Source organism: Carassius gibelio, chromosome B12 (assembly GCF_023724105.1).
Source record: "Carassius gibelio isolate Cgi1373 ecotype wild population from Czech Republic chromosome B12, carGib1.2-hapl.c, whole genome shotgun sequence".
NCBI classification, from domain to species: domain Eukaryota; kingdom Metazoa; phylum Chordata; class Actinopteri; order Cypriniformes; family Cyprinidae; genus Carassius; species Carassius gibelio.
The window spans coordinates 20533804-20551627 of record NC_068407.1 but is presented as its reverse complement, the minus strand read 5'-3'; the positions used below and the strand labels follow the sequence as shown (position 1 = coordinate 20551627).

Sequence of the window (17824 nt, the reverse complement as noted above, 5' to 3'; positions counted from 1 at the left end):
TTATGAATGAATGGTACAAACAGCGTTGAGACTGAAACACGTCAACTAGCGGTGTCACAAAGTTCATGTGCCAATCAAATATTCTTCAAGTCACTGACATCTTTAAGATAATGGAATTCCTTTAACAGATGCAACAAATGCACAGATCAGTGATCACTAAAACACTAGACTTTATTGCACAGAGCTAAAGTAAATATATCTTCACAATTTAAAAGAGACCGTATCATTTTCACATCATTAAGATTGTTGCATTTTATTTTCATGGCAGATAAGCACTGTTTAACATTACTGTAATGCAGACAAACACATGATATATATATATTATATAAATAATAAAACATCTAGACATATTAGTGTTCATCTAATGTTTGCATCTATAATTTACAGTGATTTTAAATTGTTTCTTGTCAGGGTGAATTTTTTAAAGGAAAACTTCTTTAAAAACCTTTACAGAGACCAATTTTAATTACATTATTGTTCTCAGATCATTGAATAAGATTTGTTTGCAGAACAGGCTATATTGTATTTTTTTTTTTATTTTACTACTTATTTGTATTTTTTTCCTACTGATTATGTAGTAATATATAAGCTGAAATATGTTATTTTTGTGAGATTCACTCCACTATAAATACACACAAAGTCGACAAAGATTTACTGTTTGCTTCAGAAATCAGTTACAGTACATTTAAGTTTACAGAAATATTTCCAAAAGTGCGTTATATACACGTTGTAGACGCAGATCAGTGCCTCATTCAACCTGACTGGGCTTGACCCTGTTCTCCTTCAGGTCCTTTTTGCTTTTTTGGATAAAGGTGAAAATCTCCTGAAACAGGGCCTTGTACTCGGGCTGCTGGGAATCGTTCTGTGTGTTTACACCGGGCGAGTGTGTGTGCGTTTGGCCGTTTTTTTGCTTCTCTGTACACATCCCACCCTGGCAGCGGCGAAGCAGTGTGTCGTATTTCTCCTGCAGGGCGGTGTATTGAGCATCCACCTCATTTAGCAGAGAGATACCATGATGCTTCACTGCAGGATGCTCTTCACTAAGCAACTGCCTGCTGTGCTGCAGGCTCCGCCCCCTGTGTACAGCCACGCCCACCTCAGCATCCAATGGATGGAACACGTTATCTTCGCTCGAGCGCAAAAGTAGGCGGAGCTCCTGGGCTTCAGCCTCCGTCTCGGCCAGGCGCTCCTTGTAGACTCCGAGCAGTGCCACTTTGGGCTCCAGCTGGCTGAGTTCATGCACCAGAGCATCAGCTTCCAGCTCGGCCGTCTGTCTCAGAGCGCGCTCAGTGTTCAGCTGCGCCTGCAGGGAATCAACCGAGCGCTTCAGCTCCCAGTACTCGTCTTGTTCCTCACGCTTCAGTGACGAGCGGCTGGTGGAAACAGAGGGCTCATGGGAGACGTACCTGAAATACATGCAGCATGGTTAGAAATCAGGGCCGTTGATCAGATAACTGAAGATCCAAGTGGTATAATTCATGTTAAAACAACAATAGACTTCACTGAAATCTGGTGCTGTATAGACTCAAATATTGTGTAAAATATTTACATTTTCTGAGGTCTACCAAAAGAGCCTACTATTTAAGCATATTTCAGAATATTCAATTTGAAAAACTGAAGTATGAGACTTAAAGTGTTAAATATAAAGACACAAACAACAAAGTCGCAATTGTTAGATATAAAGTCGCAAATTATGAACAATGAATTTGAGATTGTTAGCTATGAAGTTGCAGTTGAAGTCGCAACTATTACAGATGATTTCACTTTTCTTAATTGTGACTTTATAATTATTAGATATAAAGTCGCAATTAAGAAAAATGAAGTCGCAATTGTTAGATTTAAAGTAACAATTATGAACAATTAACTGTTAGATATAGTCGCAGTTGAAGTCACAACTATTACAAATAAAGTTGCAATTAAGAAAAATTAAGTATAATTGTTAGATATAAAGTCTAAATTACAATAAAGTCGCAATTGTTAGATATAAAGTTGCAAATCTAAACAATAAAGTCGCAATTGTTAGATATAAAGTCGCAATTAAGAACAATGAAGCCTCAGTTTTTCGATATAAAATCCAAGTCGCAATTAAGAAAAATGAAGTCACAATTGTTAGATTTAAATTAACAATTAAGAACAATTAAGTTGCAATTTTGAGTAAATGTAAACAATTGTGTAATTGTTAACAAAAAGTCACAACTGTTAGATATAAAGTCGCAGCTGAAGTCACAACTATTACATATAAAGTTGCAATTAAGAAAAATTAAGTACAATTGTTAGATATAAAGTCTAAATTACAAATAAGTCGCAATTGTTAGATTTAGAGACACAATTATAAACAATTTTGTAATTGTTAACAAAAAGTCAACTGTTAGATATAAAGTTGCAATTACAAATAGTTGCACTCGTTAGACGTAAAGTCATAATTACGAAAAACAAAGGTGCTATTCTTAGATATAAAGTTGCAATTACAAACAATGCAATCACAACTATTATATATAAAGTTGCAACGTTTTAAAAAATTAACTGTAAGATATGAAGCCACAATTATGAACAACAAACTCGCAATTGTTATATATAAAGCATCAATTAACAAGCAATAAAACCATATTTGTGGACAAAAATGTCACAACTGTTAGATTTAAAGTTGCAATTACAATAAATTAAGTTGAAACTTTTAGATGTAAAGTCGTAATTATGAACAATGAAGTCACAATTAGATATAAAGTTCTGAAATATAAAATTTGCAATTGCAAGAAATACATTTTTAAGTTTGAGATATAACTATTGTGAGAGTGAACATTGCAACTGTGAAAATTGTGAAATCAAATCAGAATTTCATTTTTTTTGTAGAGTTGCACATAACACAATATATATTTCCCTTTTCTTGCGTCAAATAACTCTATCCATGTCACCTCCAGCAGATTAAGCAGAGTCTGGCAGGAATATAAATGTGTTGGTTAAGCCTGAAACCTACGAATGAAAAGAAGCTAATTTGTTTCTTTACTAATCCACTTGACCGTGATCGTTTAAAGGCCACTAGTTTCACATACTTGACCTACTGTAGCACGAAACACAGTGGGGGTTTAAAATATGCAAAAATGCATTGCAGAAACCTACTTGTGCAACCGAGAGTTGTCCTCGCAGCATGTGAGACCCTGAACACCGTCAGGATCACTGGACCGGGTCTGTTCGGCAGAATCCAGCTTCAGCTTCTGCATGTCTCTGTGTAGCTCCTCCACCTGAGTCTGCAGTCCTTCCACCATCTCTGTGAGCCTGCCGTCAGGAGATGCACATTTTCACCTCAGCTTCATGCATTCACTTCCCATCGTTTCCAAAGCCTTACCCTTCGATCTTCATCTGAGCCGCTCTGTTCTCCAGCACCAGGCGTTGGTTTTTCAGCTCCAGGTCTTGTGCGGTTGAATCCAGCTGCTCGTAGAGTTTAGCCTGCTGATCGTTCGCCGACCTCAGCATATCCACCTGTTTAGAAAGATACTAGACAGAGGAGAAAGAAACATTAGACTGAACTCACTGACAAGTTCTGATAGCTGTGTCTATCTCATTTACATAAAGGCTTTTTCTCAGTTATTCATAGCAGGATGTAAATCTAAGATATACATCCATTATATTGCCTTTTAAGAGAAGTCGAAACCAAGTTCTAGCTATAGACTCATTCACTTAAGATGTTTAACTATTATATAATGGCTATCAGTTTGTTCTTTGCAAATATTGACGCTAAGTGAAAATCTGGCACAGTTATCTGAAATATTAGGCAATGCATTCTCTATTTATGGCCTTTAGATACAACGCTTCTAGATGTGAGTACTGTGTTTTAAAATGGTTTATCACTGCGTAGAACAGACAAAGATTTATACAACCATAAAATCAACTGATTAGAAAGTAGATGGAGGAACTATCCAAAGAACCATGCCAATAAAAGTCTGCTTTTCTGTGCATATGGTTTTTGTTTCATCAGAACAGAGATAGATGGTGGTTATTTAAGCATGTTAATGATGAGATGCATTACCTCTATCTCCTGTATGTGTTCCTGGTTGGTGATGTACATCTGTTGGAGAGTCTCTTCTAAGTCTCCATTCTGCTCCAGTAAATTTTTACCCAATTCTGCGGCCAAATGAAGATCTGCATGAAGAAGACGAGGAAAACATCTAATGGGCAACCAAAACTAGATGCAAAAACACTCAATTAAAATTATTCTGAACCATTTTAATTGACTTTTTTTTTTTTTTTTTTTTTTTGATGCATATAAGTATTTGTGAGTCTGGCTGATGTTGCAATCAGTTGGGCATTGGTTCTCTGGTGGTGTTTGGTAACTTCTCCTTTTACTTCACAACTCAGGAAACTGATAACCAGTTCACTACAAAGCTGATTTAACTCTTTCATGGCGAATATGTTTTGTCATTCTGTCAGGATGTGGTGGAGAGTCAAGCACACACAACACACACTTCCTGTCACCATCAATGCTGTTTTCATCCAAAAAATAAACTAAAATAAAAAAAAAAATTTTCGAAGACTATAATTAAATGGAGACTAAACTGAAAGTGCTTTCTCAGTCGATGCAGGTTCACAAAAGTTCATCTACCACCTTTTCATTTAAAAAGTGTTATAAACTTATTATTTTACAGAAAGTCAGATAGAGAATCACTCACCGTGCTCCAGATCTTGATGATCGTACCATGGTTCCTCCTCTTTGATATCAAATTCTCCTTCTATAATATCTGTGAGCATCTTTAACCAGTCAAGCAGAACTGCTGAAGATCAAGTTTTTATGCTAAACTCTAATTTCGAAATGGTTAATGTATAAGCTACTTAATGTCCTGTCAGCACATTTATATGATAGATTTATTTTAATTGTTTGAAATTATTTCTCTGAGACGTAGCGTGTGTATAACGACCGTCTCCGAACAATAATCTGAATCTGGGCTGTGTGCGCGCACGAGGTGGAACTCAACGGAGCGCGCACGCTGTGTGCACGCGCCTGTTATCTGCAGGTGCGCGCAGTGTACTGTCTAACGAGCTCTGTAAATCTTTTTCCCCCTCCTACTCTATATCTGACCGACTTTAGATTGCTTTAAAAGTTAAAACGTTAAAACATAGTTAAGCAGGCTGCAGTTCGGACAGAATTGGATCAGTACAATCCAAAACAAATGATAACATAATTGCCTTCATGAAATTGTATACATTTATTTTAACTATTAGTTGGTGCATCTTCTTAATGCTATCTATCTATCTATCTATCTATCTATCTATCTATCTATCTATCTATCTATCTATCTATCTATCTATCTATCTATCTATCTATCCGTCTGTCTGTCTGTCTGTCTCATATAGGCTTAATTATTATTATTAGTTTTGTTTGTTTACAAGGTTTCTGGGCGATGATGGATGCATTTTTTCTCACAGTCAATGCATCTTTTTAAAAACATGTTCAAGTGATTGATATTTTTGACATAAAATAAATAAAATGAATAAAAATAAAATAAAAAATAAAAAAATGTTTTTTTTTTATAAAAATAATTTAAAAAAAAACTTTTTAAAAACATTGTAATCTATTATACAGTAGGATAAATAATGGGCCAGATGTAATAAAAAAATGTTTTTAATATTGTATTTGTTGTTTTTATTTATTTTTAGTGGGAAAAAAAATAATTTAGTTAAAGGAATTAAATTGAGTACAAGTATTGAACATTAGTAGAAATGTGTGCCTGTATATGTGTGAGTATACCCACTATGTAAATAAAAGTAAATGTGGTAACACTTTAGAATAAGGTTCCATTAGTTAATGTTAGTTAATGTATTAATTAACATGAACAAACAATGAATAATACATTTATTACTGTATTTATTCATCTTTGTTAATGTTAGTTAATGAAAATACAGTTATTCATTGTTAGTTCATGGTAATTCACAGTGCATTAACTAATGTTAACAAGCACAACTTTTGATTTAAATAATGCATTAGTAAATGTTGAAATTAACATGAACTAAGACTTATAAATGCTGTAGAATGATTGTTCTTGCTTAGTTCATGTTAACGAAAGTAGTTAACTAACATTAACTAATGGAACTTTATTCTAAAGTGTTACCGTAAATGTTATACAGTAGAAAACCATGAAAACGACCTGTGAGGATACTTCTTCACTAATTATTTTGCTTATAAACCGACCACATCATGTTTTCATGTTGCAAACATTAGAGCGCATATATAAAACATATAAAACAATAATAATAAAAAAATCATGAAATATATGCATTTATTTTATGCAGATGTAATAAAATTCAGATTTTCCAGTAGCTAACATGCGCCGCCTGGCGGTAACATCAGATCCGAGCGGTCACGTGCTCTGTCGGTGTCGGGCTCTTTTAATTGTAACACAGTCAGGAAGTGAACTTTTTTCGAAGGGGCTCGGTAGCTTTGTGCCATATGTGTTGTGTTTGCCGTTCAGATTATGCATAAGAAAGATGTGTACGTGTAAACAGCACCACACCTTCAGGTTAGTGGGTTAGTTTGTTTGTAATCGTGTTGTAATTAGGGTCGGGGATCATATTTGTTGAGTAGAGGTGCTCGCTGAAGTCCCACTCTCTGTCTGTCTGTCTGTCTGTCTGTCGATATGTGTCATCCGCAGATGAGGACGCTGATCTTCGTCGCTTGGCTGCTGTTTTACGTGTCTTTTCTACTGGGAATGAGAAAGATGTGGACCGGGAAGTATGTCCGCAGTCCTCTGGCTCGAGCTCTGTTCATGAACATGGAGACTGACTCACCTGAGTCACCTGCACATGAAGTCCAGCAGGTGAGCGAGAGAGTTTAGGAACTTCTCTAGAGTTTCACACTAGTTAGCACAAAGTGTCTTCTTTTACAATGCTGTGGAACTAGTGGTTAAACTGTTTTTTTTTTTTTTTTTTTGCCAAACTTGCAATATGTTCAAACATCTGCTATGGTAGCACCATGTAAACACAATGATGTGAATATGTTCTGTATGTTTTTTAGTACTTTAGTGTATGTGAAAATACCATGATATTGGAACCATCACTGCGTTTATTCAAAGGACCATGATAGCTTAGGGTACAATGGTATTGGCATTCGAAAACCTAAAAAGAAACAACAACAAAAAATACAATGATGATATTACCATGTTTTTAGACGTGAGATCATGTACATTTATCATTGGCATTGCTTTAAATCCATTGGATTTCCATGCACATATGGTAACTATTATCATCATCGTGTTTAGTAAAATATCACAGGATTGCCATTATTTTAGCTTTTACATTACTAAAAATATAACCATGAAATAACATATGGCAACTGGTGTACCCATTCATTACTATAGCTTTCATTAAAATACCATGCTAATACCATTCAAAATAATCCGCATTTACACTAATGAAAAGTACCATGACATGTTTGAAATGACTGAAGTACGGTGTAAATGATCAAGAATACAGACCATCATAATAGAGTTTTTTTATTATTATTATTGTTAAAGGCTTTGTGTAGCATTGACAACTAGTGGTTGAACTAGGTATTGCAGTCTAAATAAAAAAAATATTTGAGAGGGTTTTTTTCACCAGGCCAATCCTCCCAAGACTTAATGCATGATTGACGTCACCAGGAGGAACGAGGGCACTTGACGATGAATGAAATGAAATGCGCTGAGTTTCGCAGAAATACAATTGGGTAAACTGGAAGTGGGCGGAGTCACACAGACCAAAACAAAGACAGACATTCCGACACAGAACGCACGATAGCTGACTGCAGCATTGTTTTTCAGAACAGTATCATGATGCTTTAGTAGAGTCAGAATCCTTCATCTTCTGATGGCTGTTGTGTTTGGTGTGGATGTGTTTGCAGTGGTACCACTGCAGTCCGGATCTGCTCGGAGAACAGGTTCGCTCTCGCTTCGTTCAGAGTCATCTGGATGAGGACACGCAGGCTTTCCTCCGCCGAAGCATGGAGAAATCCAGCTGGCTCTTCACACAGCTCTACCACTCTCTCTTCTCCACCATCTTCAGCCCCATCGTGTCTCGGACCTCCATCAACGGGTGAGACCCCTGACTCTCTCTCTCTCTCGCAGGCTTCAGCGCTGCGTCTGATGACCGGCTCCTCACAGACTCATCTCCTGACTGTCTGTCCGCAGCTTTCTGGGCCGCGGCTCCATGTTTGTGTTCTCGACGGAGCAGTTTCAGCGTCTCCTCCGGATCGAGCCGGAATGGAAAGGGCAGAGGATGCTGGATCTGGGAGCCGGTGACGGAGGCGTGACTGAAGTGATGGGACGACACTTTCATGAGGTGTTTGCCACCGAAGTGTCCACGCCGATGAAGTGGCATCTCCAGAGGAAGAATTACAGGTACACACCGCTCCTGCATCAGTAGGAATCAGGGATGCACCCAATGTTCACAACTGAGATTATTCAGATGAAAATAGCCACAAAAAAAGCTATTTCGTTGTGTTTGACCGCATAATTAGAAAGACAGATAATAATTTGTTAAGTGCGACAAACATCTTTCAAAAATCGTAATGAGAATCATTCATAAATCTGCTGTTATCAACAAAAATAAGTCTTCCTGTGGGTTTCCGCCAAAATAAAAGCTCCAGGAATGTTCATAAATGTCAGTATTTTACGGTTGTTCTGTAATGTATAATAGAAATGCTGATACAGCGAGGTGATTGTGAGCCTGTGCTTGTCTTTGAATCTGCAGCCTGCTGGGGGTGGATGAGTGGCACCGGACAGGTTTCCAGTACGATCTGATCAGCTGTCTGAACCTGCTGGACCGCTGCGACGAGCCTCTGCAGCTGCTGCAGGACATCAGGAGATCACTGGTGCCACACAGCGGACGCCTGCTCTTAGCCGCTGTGCTGCCCTTCCAGCCGTATGTAGAGACGGGTGAGATGAGCACGACTACTGAGCAATGCATGAGTGCTGCTGCTTCATTATAGATGAGCACACCTAGTCAGAGGAAACGCTCAAGATTTGATTCGTCAGTGAAATCATGTTTTTATGTTTACCTTTTAATTCTTTTTTTTTTTGCATAAATTATCATTAAATATTAATTAATTTATTAACTTATTTACTGTTTTGCTGGCTTAACACGCCATGTTTTGTCTATTGTAATTTATAAAAAAATAATTTAAGTGCCGTTCCGTTATTAAAATGCATTAATCATTTTAATTCAGAAATTATTATTATTATTATTATTTTTTTTAAGAAACAGGCTGATTCTTTTTTTCCGAAAGAAAAAATATGATTCTTGAAAAAAAAAAAAATTGTATTTTGATACAATCTTTGATGATTAACTTCTGCTAAAATATAATTACTATTGGAAAAACGTTTGTTCAGCAGATTTAAGTCCTGTGAACCAACATGCAGAATAAAACTATAAAATGAGAAATTATCTGACAGATAACACTTTATTTTATTAAGAATGATAAATCATCATTCTAAAAAAGAATAAGTACTTATTTAATTCATAATTATGAATAAGTGCTTGTATAAAGAAAAAAATAATTAATGTAATAATTATATTGCTACATTGTAATGAAATTACAAAATTACAACGTGTATATATGTGTGTGTGTGTGTGTGTGTGTGTGTGTGTGTGTGTGTGTATGTATATGTTTGTGTGTTTGTTTTGACTTAAATTTAATTAACTTTTTTTAATTTTGTTAATATTTGCACACCTACGTGTATGCATGGGGTAAGAAAAATATGTAGCAATATTGTAACATATTTTTAAAAATGGTTAAACATTTTTCTATCTATGTGAACCATGTGTTTTCAACATGATTTTAAAATATTTATTTATTTATTTTTGCGATGCATTCTTATTTCTGTTTTAATTTGTGACTGTAATGTATTGTAAGGCGGGGCCTGGGTGCGACCCAAGGAGCACATCAAGGTGCAGGGCAAGACGTGGGAGGAGCAGGTGACTCACTTGAGCACAGACGTGTTCCTGAAGCTGGGCTTCCAGGTGGAGGCCGTCACTCGCCTGCCGTATCTGTGTGAGGGAGACATGTACAAGGACTACTACATGCTGGACGACGCCGTCTTCGTGCTGAAACCCCACGAATGAACCTCTGGCAGAAACGAGAGGGCTTCGTTTAAGTTTCCCGTATGTTACGTCTCAGGAAAATGAAATCTTTGAGAAACAAATGATCATATCTTATTGCAATTAAAGAAGAGTAGAGGAATTGTACTAGAAGTGTAGTACAGAGCTGTTTCCTGTAGGGTGGGACATTTAAAAAAAAATATATAATATAAAATATTAGTTTGCTCATTCGACAGGTAGCTATTAAATCTCCTTCGGTGCCTCCCCTCATGTTTTCTGCATTTGTAGTGAATTTCTCATGGGATTTATGAGTTTCAGAAATATCTTAGGACCAATGTAAGACCTTTTTTATTTTAATGCATAAGTAAAATGATGATGTGCACAACACAAAACGTCTCAAGATACTTGTATGTAGGTATTAGTTAATTACAGGATGTGATGTTCTGTTTGTACACATATTTTTAATGATGTAAATCAAGTATTGTCCTTTATTGAATATGTTTACTGTGCAATAAATCTACATTTGTTCTCTGTATTTGGTTTCAGCTTTGGTTTGTGATGTAATATTGACATGATGATGAGATAAGCAGAACCTTTACTATATCTATGTTAATAAGACAAATTAAATGAAAGACTAAAGCTCATTTAAATAAAGCTATTAACAAAGAGAGATTATTCTTCTTTAATAATGTATTATAAAAACTTTTTTTATTTTTTTTATGCAAAACAAGCCAGTATTTCATGCACTTCTGGTTTGATCCTGGCCACGAATTATAAACCTTATCTCTAGTATACGTTCATTAAAAAAATGGGGTAAAAGAGATAAAAAAAAATAAACTGCTTTATGATGGAAATGAGAAATGACAGAGAAACACATTTCTGACAAAGCAATAGAGTGACAATTGCACATAATATATTTTTTATAGTCCTTATAAAATGTAGATATAAAAATAAATGCATAAGTACATATACATTATTTATAATTTATACATTTAAATACAATTTGTATTATAAATAATTAATAGCTTAATATCAATACTGTTAATTATTATGAATGAATAATTAACTGAAAATGAATTTAAATAATTAATAGGAGTACACTAACAAGGATGCAAATAAATTTATAGTCAGGAAAGCAATTGTTCATTTAATTTTAAATGAAAAATATTAATTTTATATGAATTACGCTATATTTCTACATATTCCTTCATCATCAGTCACACACGAATCCACGCACACGTGTGTATATATTTTTCGTTTGGTTTAGGTGTGTTTGAATTGAGTTGGAATCTAAACTCCACAGATCCTCAAGAGCAGGATCCAGCGAACTTCCCACACACCCTTCCCAAGCCACAAGTTCACAAAAACTGAAGAAGAAAAAAACGAGAGGAAAAGAAGTCGATATTACAGGAAAGTCCAGAGGGGCGGGGCTTAGTAAAAAAAATACTCTTGTTGTCACGTGTCTTTTGTTACTTTTCTCCGCGTGGATCAGAGCGGACCAATCAGAGTCGACTGCGATTGCTGCTTAATCGTTTATTTTCTACAATTGTATTATGCTAATTCACAGTTACCATTTAAATGCTGGAAATAATCTAATATATATTAATGCACATTTCAACAACATATTACACACATATTATTAGTGTTGATACAGCAAATAGAAAGAAAACAACAACAACAACAAAAAAGTAAAGAAAAAGCATAATAATAATAAAGAAGGGTGAAAGTGTTATTTTAACAACCAAAACAAGTTCAAAGCATATAAGAGTTTCTGGGCGTTTCTGTCCATTATGTAATAAAGAGACTTCACAAATATATATCTTTATTTTATTCTTCAATCCGCTGAAGTGTGGTTTAACTTTAAAACCGTACAGCTATGAATAAAGTGTTTGGACAAAATAATAAAGTCAGCAACACTTTAATTGAGAGCACAGTCAAATAGGTGTGTTATGTTGGGAATAAAGCCACTTTTGAAATTCACACCAGAAAAACATATTTGACCCTGGACCACATTTTATACCTCACTGATGTGTGGTTTATTATGACAATATCAGGCTGAGATACAACTATTTAAAAATCTGGAATCTGAGGGTGCAAAAAAAAAAAAATCACAATATTAAGAAAATATGCCCTTAATATGCCCTTAAATTTGATATATTTACAGTAGGAAATCGTCAAAATATATTCACGGAACATGATCTTTATGTAGTATCCTAATGATTTTTGCCATTAAAGAAAATTTGATAATTTTGACCCATACAATGTAGGGCTATTGTAAGCTACTGCTCCAAATATCCCTGTGCTACTTTTGTGGCCAGGGTCTCAGATGCATCCCTTGAAGTCATAACCGGTTGAGCCACGGTGCGCCCCTACAGGAAAACATAGTGTGTGCAATCAATATATGAATTATCCAGCGATATTCTCCTCCCAATGCCAAACTCCGAGCATCATCATCATCCTGCGGCTCAGCCAACCCGCTGTCAGGCGCCACGTCGCGCTGCTCTCGCCATCTTTCAGTCGGGAACGCCGTGTTTGTCGCGCGCTGCAGAGGAACTCGATCCGCGCTCGAGCCGCTTCCCGCATTCATTTCAACAAAGCCCTCATCAGCAGACCCAAAGAAACATGAACGTGTTCAGACTGACAGGGGACCTCTCCCATTTAGCAGCCATCATCATCCTCCTGCTGAAGATATGGAAAAGCAGGTCGTGTGCAGGTGAGAAACGCTGGGATTTCAGCTGAGAACGCGCACTGGGCACTTTTTAGGGCTGTGTTATTTTTTTTGTTTGTTTTTAAGTGTGCGAACTTCACATTTGGTCAAAGTCCATTGGTGTGATTCGTTTAAGTGGCAGCTGATCCACTCGTTTGTGATGTAAACTCAAGACCTAGGCCTCGTTTGAGTGAATTAAACAAGTGTTGTTGTAAAATATAATGTTTTAATGCACCTATGCTCTTGAATTCCTCCAGTGAAGTGATGTTTCGCTTTACTTGCATTGACTTGCATTGAGTTGCATGGCGTATAAATCAAAAGCAACAGTGATTTGTACCAGCTGAATGTTGTAAACCCTGTTTAACTTTGGAGTTTTGCTCCATTTAGGTTATCAGGCTGTAGATAACTAGTGACTTCATTCATTCATCCTGATTGCATGCTCTGACCTCTGACGTGGCAGCAGGATCTTATTAGTTTATTTATTTTACACTGACAGTCACTGTAGGGGTCTCTGGGTGTATTACAATGTTGATTTGTGATCTTATTGTACAAGAACTCAACACTTCTGCATGCTTTAGTGATTTTGTAACAGCCTTATTCATGTTAATGTCTTCCAAAACAAACTGAACGTGTGGAATGGGGTTCAGTTTGCACTAAGGACAGTGAATTGTTGAAATGTCATGTTGATGTGTGTTTTTCAGGAATATCTGGGAAGAGTCAGATTCTGTTTGCCTTGGTGTTTACCACTCGCTATCTGGACCTTCTCACGTCCTTCATTTCTTTGTACAACTCCAGCATGAAGGTGAGGCTGAGCAGATTAAAGTTATAAACATGCACACGTTCATGCATTTTTTTCACAAACTCAACAGACCTGTCATATTTGATACATTGAATTTATGTGCAATAAAAAAAAAAAAACTGAATGTGTGAAATCAATTAAAAGAGCCAATCAGAGTTTGTTTTCTGTAGAATATGATTGTGCATGAAGTTCACCTTGTTTTTTTTGTTTTTTTTTTCATTTGTGCTGAAATTATCTTCAGTGGTCAGAACAGAAACAGTAAATGTAATTTGTTTTTAATTAAAAGTAGGTACTATATTTTGTGTCTGTAATACTTATTCTTTAATATTTCATGTTTTTAGAGGGGTTTTTCATGTTGTCAGACTATTTAAATCTCTAAATTATGCATCAGCTATTTTTATATAACTTTAATATTATTATATTCTGTTAACACATTTATTATTATTATTATTATTTTTTTTTTTTTTTTTTTTTTTTTTTACAATTTTTGGATATGACTGAGTTGTAGATTGTACCACAAAAAAAAAAAAAAAAAAAAAAAAGACGCTTTATTTTTAATTTCCATGGTGGTGATTTTTGACTGCAAAGATTACAAGTGTTAAAGGGACTTTCTTGTAACTGTTTTGTTGCATCTTCCCATGCAGGTCATCTATATCGCTTGTGCCTATGCCACGGTGTACCTGATATACGTGAAGTTCAAGGCTACGTATGATGGCAACCACGACACGTTCAGAGCGGAGTTCCTGGTTGTTCCAGTCGGTGGCCTGGCTTTCCTCGTCAACCACGACTTCTCTCCTTTGGAGGTGAGCAAGCAACTCCGTTCCTGCTTTCATTCAATCTCAAGTTTGTAGGGCTGCCCGTTAATAGTCGAAATATGGTTAGTTAACCAAAAGAGGCTTGGTTGACCAAAATTTTGTTAGTCGCAGAAAAAAAAATCTAAATATAAACATCCAGAGGAAGTGGTGAAGTCAGGCAGTAGTAGCTGCAACTTTACATGGCCGCTCAGTCTAATGTTAACCTAGTGAAATGTGTGCTATTGAAGCTGGAAAAATAGTGCATTCGCTTCGTGAAAGATGGAGGTGGTCACTTGCTTTTAAAATGCTGTCATTTTTGCTCCTACAGATAATAGTAATCTGTAAAGACTATACGTTTATCTGTGTGAACTCATAATAACAACAAAACATTGTGCTTTTGTAAAATAAAGAATGCAAACAGGATGCACTTTCTGCCATCTCTGTGAACCTATGTGAAGACACGCATTTATCTGTGTGAACTCATATTAACAACAAATTGTGCTTTTGTAAAATAAAGAATGCAAACAGGATGCACTTTCTGTCATCTCTGTGAACCTATGTGAAGACACGTTTATCCGTGTGAACTCATAACAACAAAACATTGTGCTTTTGTAAAATAAAGAGCGCAAATAGGATGCACTTTCTGCCGTCCCGGTCTCTATGAACCTGCGCATGTCACTTCGATACTCCTTGTATACATGCTTTACAGACATGAAAGATATATCTATAAACAGTGAAATGTCTACTTTTCAACTGAACCAAGTCAAATGGAAAACAAAAATTCTCAGATTATGTAATGCACAGAGGTGTATCCACTACTTCAGAGATGATGGGTCAGTGTCACTGATCTCTAAAGCCGAAAAACAAAGTTTATCAATAAATTATTAAAATGTTAATGCATACTCCTTACTGTTTAATCATAGTCATTACTAGCTGTGGCGAGCTTTTTGCATGCGCTTGAGTGCTTATCAGGCTGTATTATGCATTTAAATGGTATATTAGCAAACATGTGATCAGTTGACTTATGCCAGAAAAATCCTTAGTTTAGGGCAACCCTAAGAGTTCGTCTCAAGTTTATTCATTTGTATCCTCATCATCTCCTCGTTGTAGATCATGTGGACGTTCTCCATCTACCTGGAGTCCGTGTCCATCCTCCCACAGCTGTTCATGATCAGTAAGACGGGAGAAGCAGAGACCATCACCACGCACTACCTGTTCTTCCTCGGCCTCTATCGCGCCCTGTATCTCATCAACTGGATCTGGCGCTTCTACTTCGAAGGCTTCTTCGACATGATCGCCATCGTGGCAGGCATCGTTCAGACAATCCTGTACTGTGATTTCTTTTATCTCTACGTAACAAAAGGTGAGTGTTTTGAGCCAATATTGTCTTTAAGTATTGCTTTAGAGTAAAAAAAGGACTGAGAGCTAGTGTCTTAAACTGCGATTGATTGTGAAATCAATTTGACTGCTACTAGTTTAGCAATGATCAAACATCATGCACCGCACATTCAGCCCATAAGTGCATCTTCGTAAACTCTCATCCTGTCTTCTTGCACCAGTATATCATCATTTGTAGTTTAGGGTTTAATTGTTTGTCTGTATTGATTCCAGTGGGCTCTTAACGACATGTTTATCAGGATCCAAACAAATGCTGTGCAAGACTGTTGTGGCTGTCTTGATAAATGGTGTTCTAATCTGATCGTTGGAAGCTACTCAAGTGTTTCTTTTCATTATTTCAGTGTTGAAGGGAAAGAAGCTGAGTCTGCCAGCTTAAGTCTGAAAGAGCGCGGCGCACGGAGCAGCACGGGACGCAGAGGACGAGAAAGATGCCTGAGACGGAGTGCAAAGAAGAGATCCAGTCGTGTTCACATCAGGTGCTCTGGAACAGCTCTGGATTCAAGATTCAGAACCACGGCTTCAACCAAGTCTTCAGATTCCTGTTTTATGCATCTTGTCTTACCCTTTTTTTATTATTCCGTATCAAAGAAAAAGTTTTCTACATGAATCGTGTATTATGATTTGACCGACGGCATCATAAATGAGCTGAACGTTGCCTCAGTGCTAACAGTCAGGGACTGATTCTTCTGATGAATATTGATTTTGTTTGTAAGAGTATTTTCAATCTGATTAAGTGTTCATGTTTTCAAAAAGATTATGGGAGTATTTGTAGCTCCATGGGATAAAATTCAATAAAAAATTTAAAAAAAGTAAGTTTTTGCTCAAAGTCTTATTTGCAATAATCCTTTGTTAAAAAAGATCAGTCACAATATGGCGTCCCCCAAACTTCTCTCTTAGTTATGTTCAAATGGTACAATCTCAATTTTTGCAAGATGGAAATTTCTAATTTGTTATTAAAACAGCTGAACTGTTGGGAGCCGTGCCCCTGCCTTTATCACTGTAAATGGCTTCATAAAGAACCCAAAAATAAATTGTACAAATGTTCACAGATTTTTATGCTGTTTTTTTTTTAGGATTTTGATTTTTTTTCACCTGCAGTTTGATTGCTTTTAAGTTTTTATTTATTTTTCCCCCCTTACTTTTTGATTGATGTAAAATATGGTGCAATAAGCTGGATTGTGAACTCATGGACCAATATTGATCATGTTCCTCAATCACTTTTTCAGCAGAAAGTAACACTATTGCACATACTATATTAATAGTTGTTCATTTTATTTCTGGTCTATGTGATCAGACTTTTAATACATGCCTTTTTAATTCCCAATAATTACCACAACCAGGTTTTAGATTTACTTTGAGTCAATTGTTACACAACGTAAAATAAAGATTTTATGGGAAATGTCACTTGTTTTAAAAATGCAATGCACAGATCATTTTTGGTTACCTCATAACTCAAGATGAAGCCATGTTTCATCACATCATTAGTATAAAAAACAGAAGCTTTTAAATATCAAAGCAAGAATTTTGTCCTGTGACGTTCACATGGAGCATTGTTATCGATTTAAAAGTCCTATCCGAATGAAAATGCTCCATATAAACACCCCAACCGAATATGTATATATATTATATAATTTTTTAAAATCTAATTAATAACATTAATCTAATAATCTATTCTGAAAAGATCATTTAAAGTAATTGCTGTGCAAAACATCAAACAGAGATTACAAAAAGTAGGTTCAGCAAGAAATATTTTGTTTGATAAAATCTATTATACATACTCTTTTGGACCATGTGAGTAAATTATGACAGAATTGTCATTTTTTAGGCGAGGAACTATAACTGTAATATTTTTTCTACTTAATTGTATTATTATTGCTATGAAAATATTAAATTATTTCTTTAATGGAATGATTTTTCTTAATAATAAACTAAAACTGCCAGTAAGGTGGTGTTAAATGTCTTAATGATTAAGTCATCGAGTCATTTATTCATTTCTTTGATTCGTTCAAATGGCTGATTCATTCAGGAGTGAAGTAAATCAAAACGTGGATTAAGAAATAAATG

General features: G+C 35.9%; 3 protein-coding genes across 4 annotated transcripts; 2 read left to right on the top strand and 1 right to left on the bottom strand.

Moving 5' to 3' along the window:
- Nucleotides 1-146: 146 nt before the first annotated feature.
- cdr2b (cerebellar degeneration-related protein 2b) lies at nucleotides 147-4963 on the bottom strand. The gene is made up of 5 exons (XM_052571617.1): nucleotides 4665-4963; nucleotides 4025-4137; nucleotides 3344-3492; nucleotides 3118-3273; nucleotides 147-1406 (listed from the first exon to the last, which is right to left on the bottom strand). Exons 1-5 carry the CDS (start codon nucleotides 4741-4743, stop codon nucleotides 749-751), a joined length of 1155 nt encoding a protein of 384 aa, XP_052427577.1. The 5' UTR covers nucleotides 4744-4963; the 3' UTR covers nucleotides 147-748.
- Nucleotides 4964-6342: 1379 nt separating this feature from the next.
- On the top strand, nucleotides 6343-10597 carry mettl9 (methyltransferase like 9). 2 transcript variants are annotated; one of them, XM_052571620.1, is made up of 6 exons: nucleotides 6343-6509; nucleotides 6642-6806; nucleotides 7868-8058; nucleotides 8154-8363; nucleotides 8716-8900; nucleotides 9878-10597. In XM_052571620.1, the coding sequence occupies exons 2-6, from the start codon at nucleotides 6642-6644 to the stop codon at nucleotides 10084-10086; spliced, it is 960 nt and encodes a 319-aa protein (XP_052427580.1). In that variant the 5' UTR covers nucleotides 6343-6509; the 3' UTR covers nucleotides 10087-10597. The 2 variants fall into 2 exon arrangements, with proteins under 2 accessions (XP_052427580.1, XP_052427579.1); XM_052571619.1 differs by lacking the exon at nucleotides 6343-6509 and having other exon boundaries at nucleotides 6627-6806.
- A 1930-nt stretch (nucleotides 10598-12527) lies between these two features.
- kdelr2b (KDEL endoplasmic reticulum protein retention receptor 2b) lies at nucleotides 12528-16573 on the top strand. Its single transcript, XM_052571621.1, has 5 exons — nucleotides 12528-12775; nucleotides 13471-13571; nucleotides 14213-14371; nucleotides 15473-15725; nucleotides 16102-16573. Exons 1-5 carry the CDS (start codon nucleotides 12685-12687, stop codon nucleotides 16134-16136), a joined length of 639 nt encoding a protein of 212 aa, XP_052427581.1. The 5' UTR covers nucleotides 12528-12684; the 3' UTR covers nucleotides 16137-16573.
- The last annotated feature ends 1251 nt before the right edge of the window (nucleotides 16574-17824 follow it).

Excerpts from the sequence above, each read along its gene's own strand:
- cdr2b (XM_052571617.1), bottom strand. The coding sequence starts at position 4,743 with ATGCTCACAGATATTATAGAAGGAGAATTTGATATCAAAGAGGAGGAA. Across the intron at positions 4,138-4,664 it reads TCATCAAGATCTGGAGCACG|ATCTTCATTTGGCCGCAGAA; the intron begins GTGAGTGATTCT and ends TTCTTCATGCAG. Across the intron at positions 3,274-3,343 it reads GCTCAGATGAAGATCGAAGG|GCTCACAGAGATGGTGGAAG; the intron begins GTAAGGCTTTGG and ends TCCTGACGGCAG.
- mettl9 (XM_052571619.1), top strand. The coding sequence starts at position 6,627 with ATGTGTCATCCGCAGATGAGGACGCTGATCTTCGTCGCTTGGCTGCTG. Across the intron at positions 6,807-7,867 it reads CTGCACATGAAGTCCAGCAG|TGGTACCACTGCAGTCCGGA; the intron begins GTGAGCGAGAGA and ends ATGTGTTTGCAG. Across the intron at positions 8,364-8,715 it reads CTCCAGAGGAAGAATTACAG|CCTGCTGGGGGTGGATGAGT; the intron begins GTACACACCGCT and ends TTGAATCTGCAG.
- kdelr2b (XM_052571621.1), top strand. The coding sequence starts at position 12,685 with ATGAACGTGTTCAGACTGACAGGGGACCTCTCCCATTTAGCAGCCATC. Across the intron at positions 12,776-13,470 it reads GAAAAGCAGGTCGTGTGCAG|GAATATCTGGGAAGAGTCAG; the intron begins GTGAGAAACGCT and ends TGTGTTTTTCAG. Across the intron at positions 13,572-14,212 it reads TGTACAACTCCAGCATGAAG|GTCATCTATATCGCTTGTGC; the intron begins GTGAGGCTGAGC and ends CTTCCCATGCAG.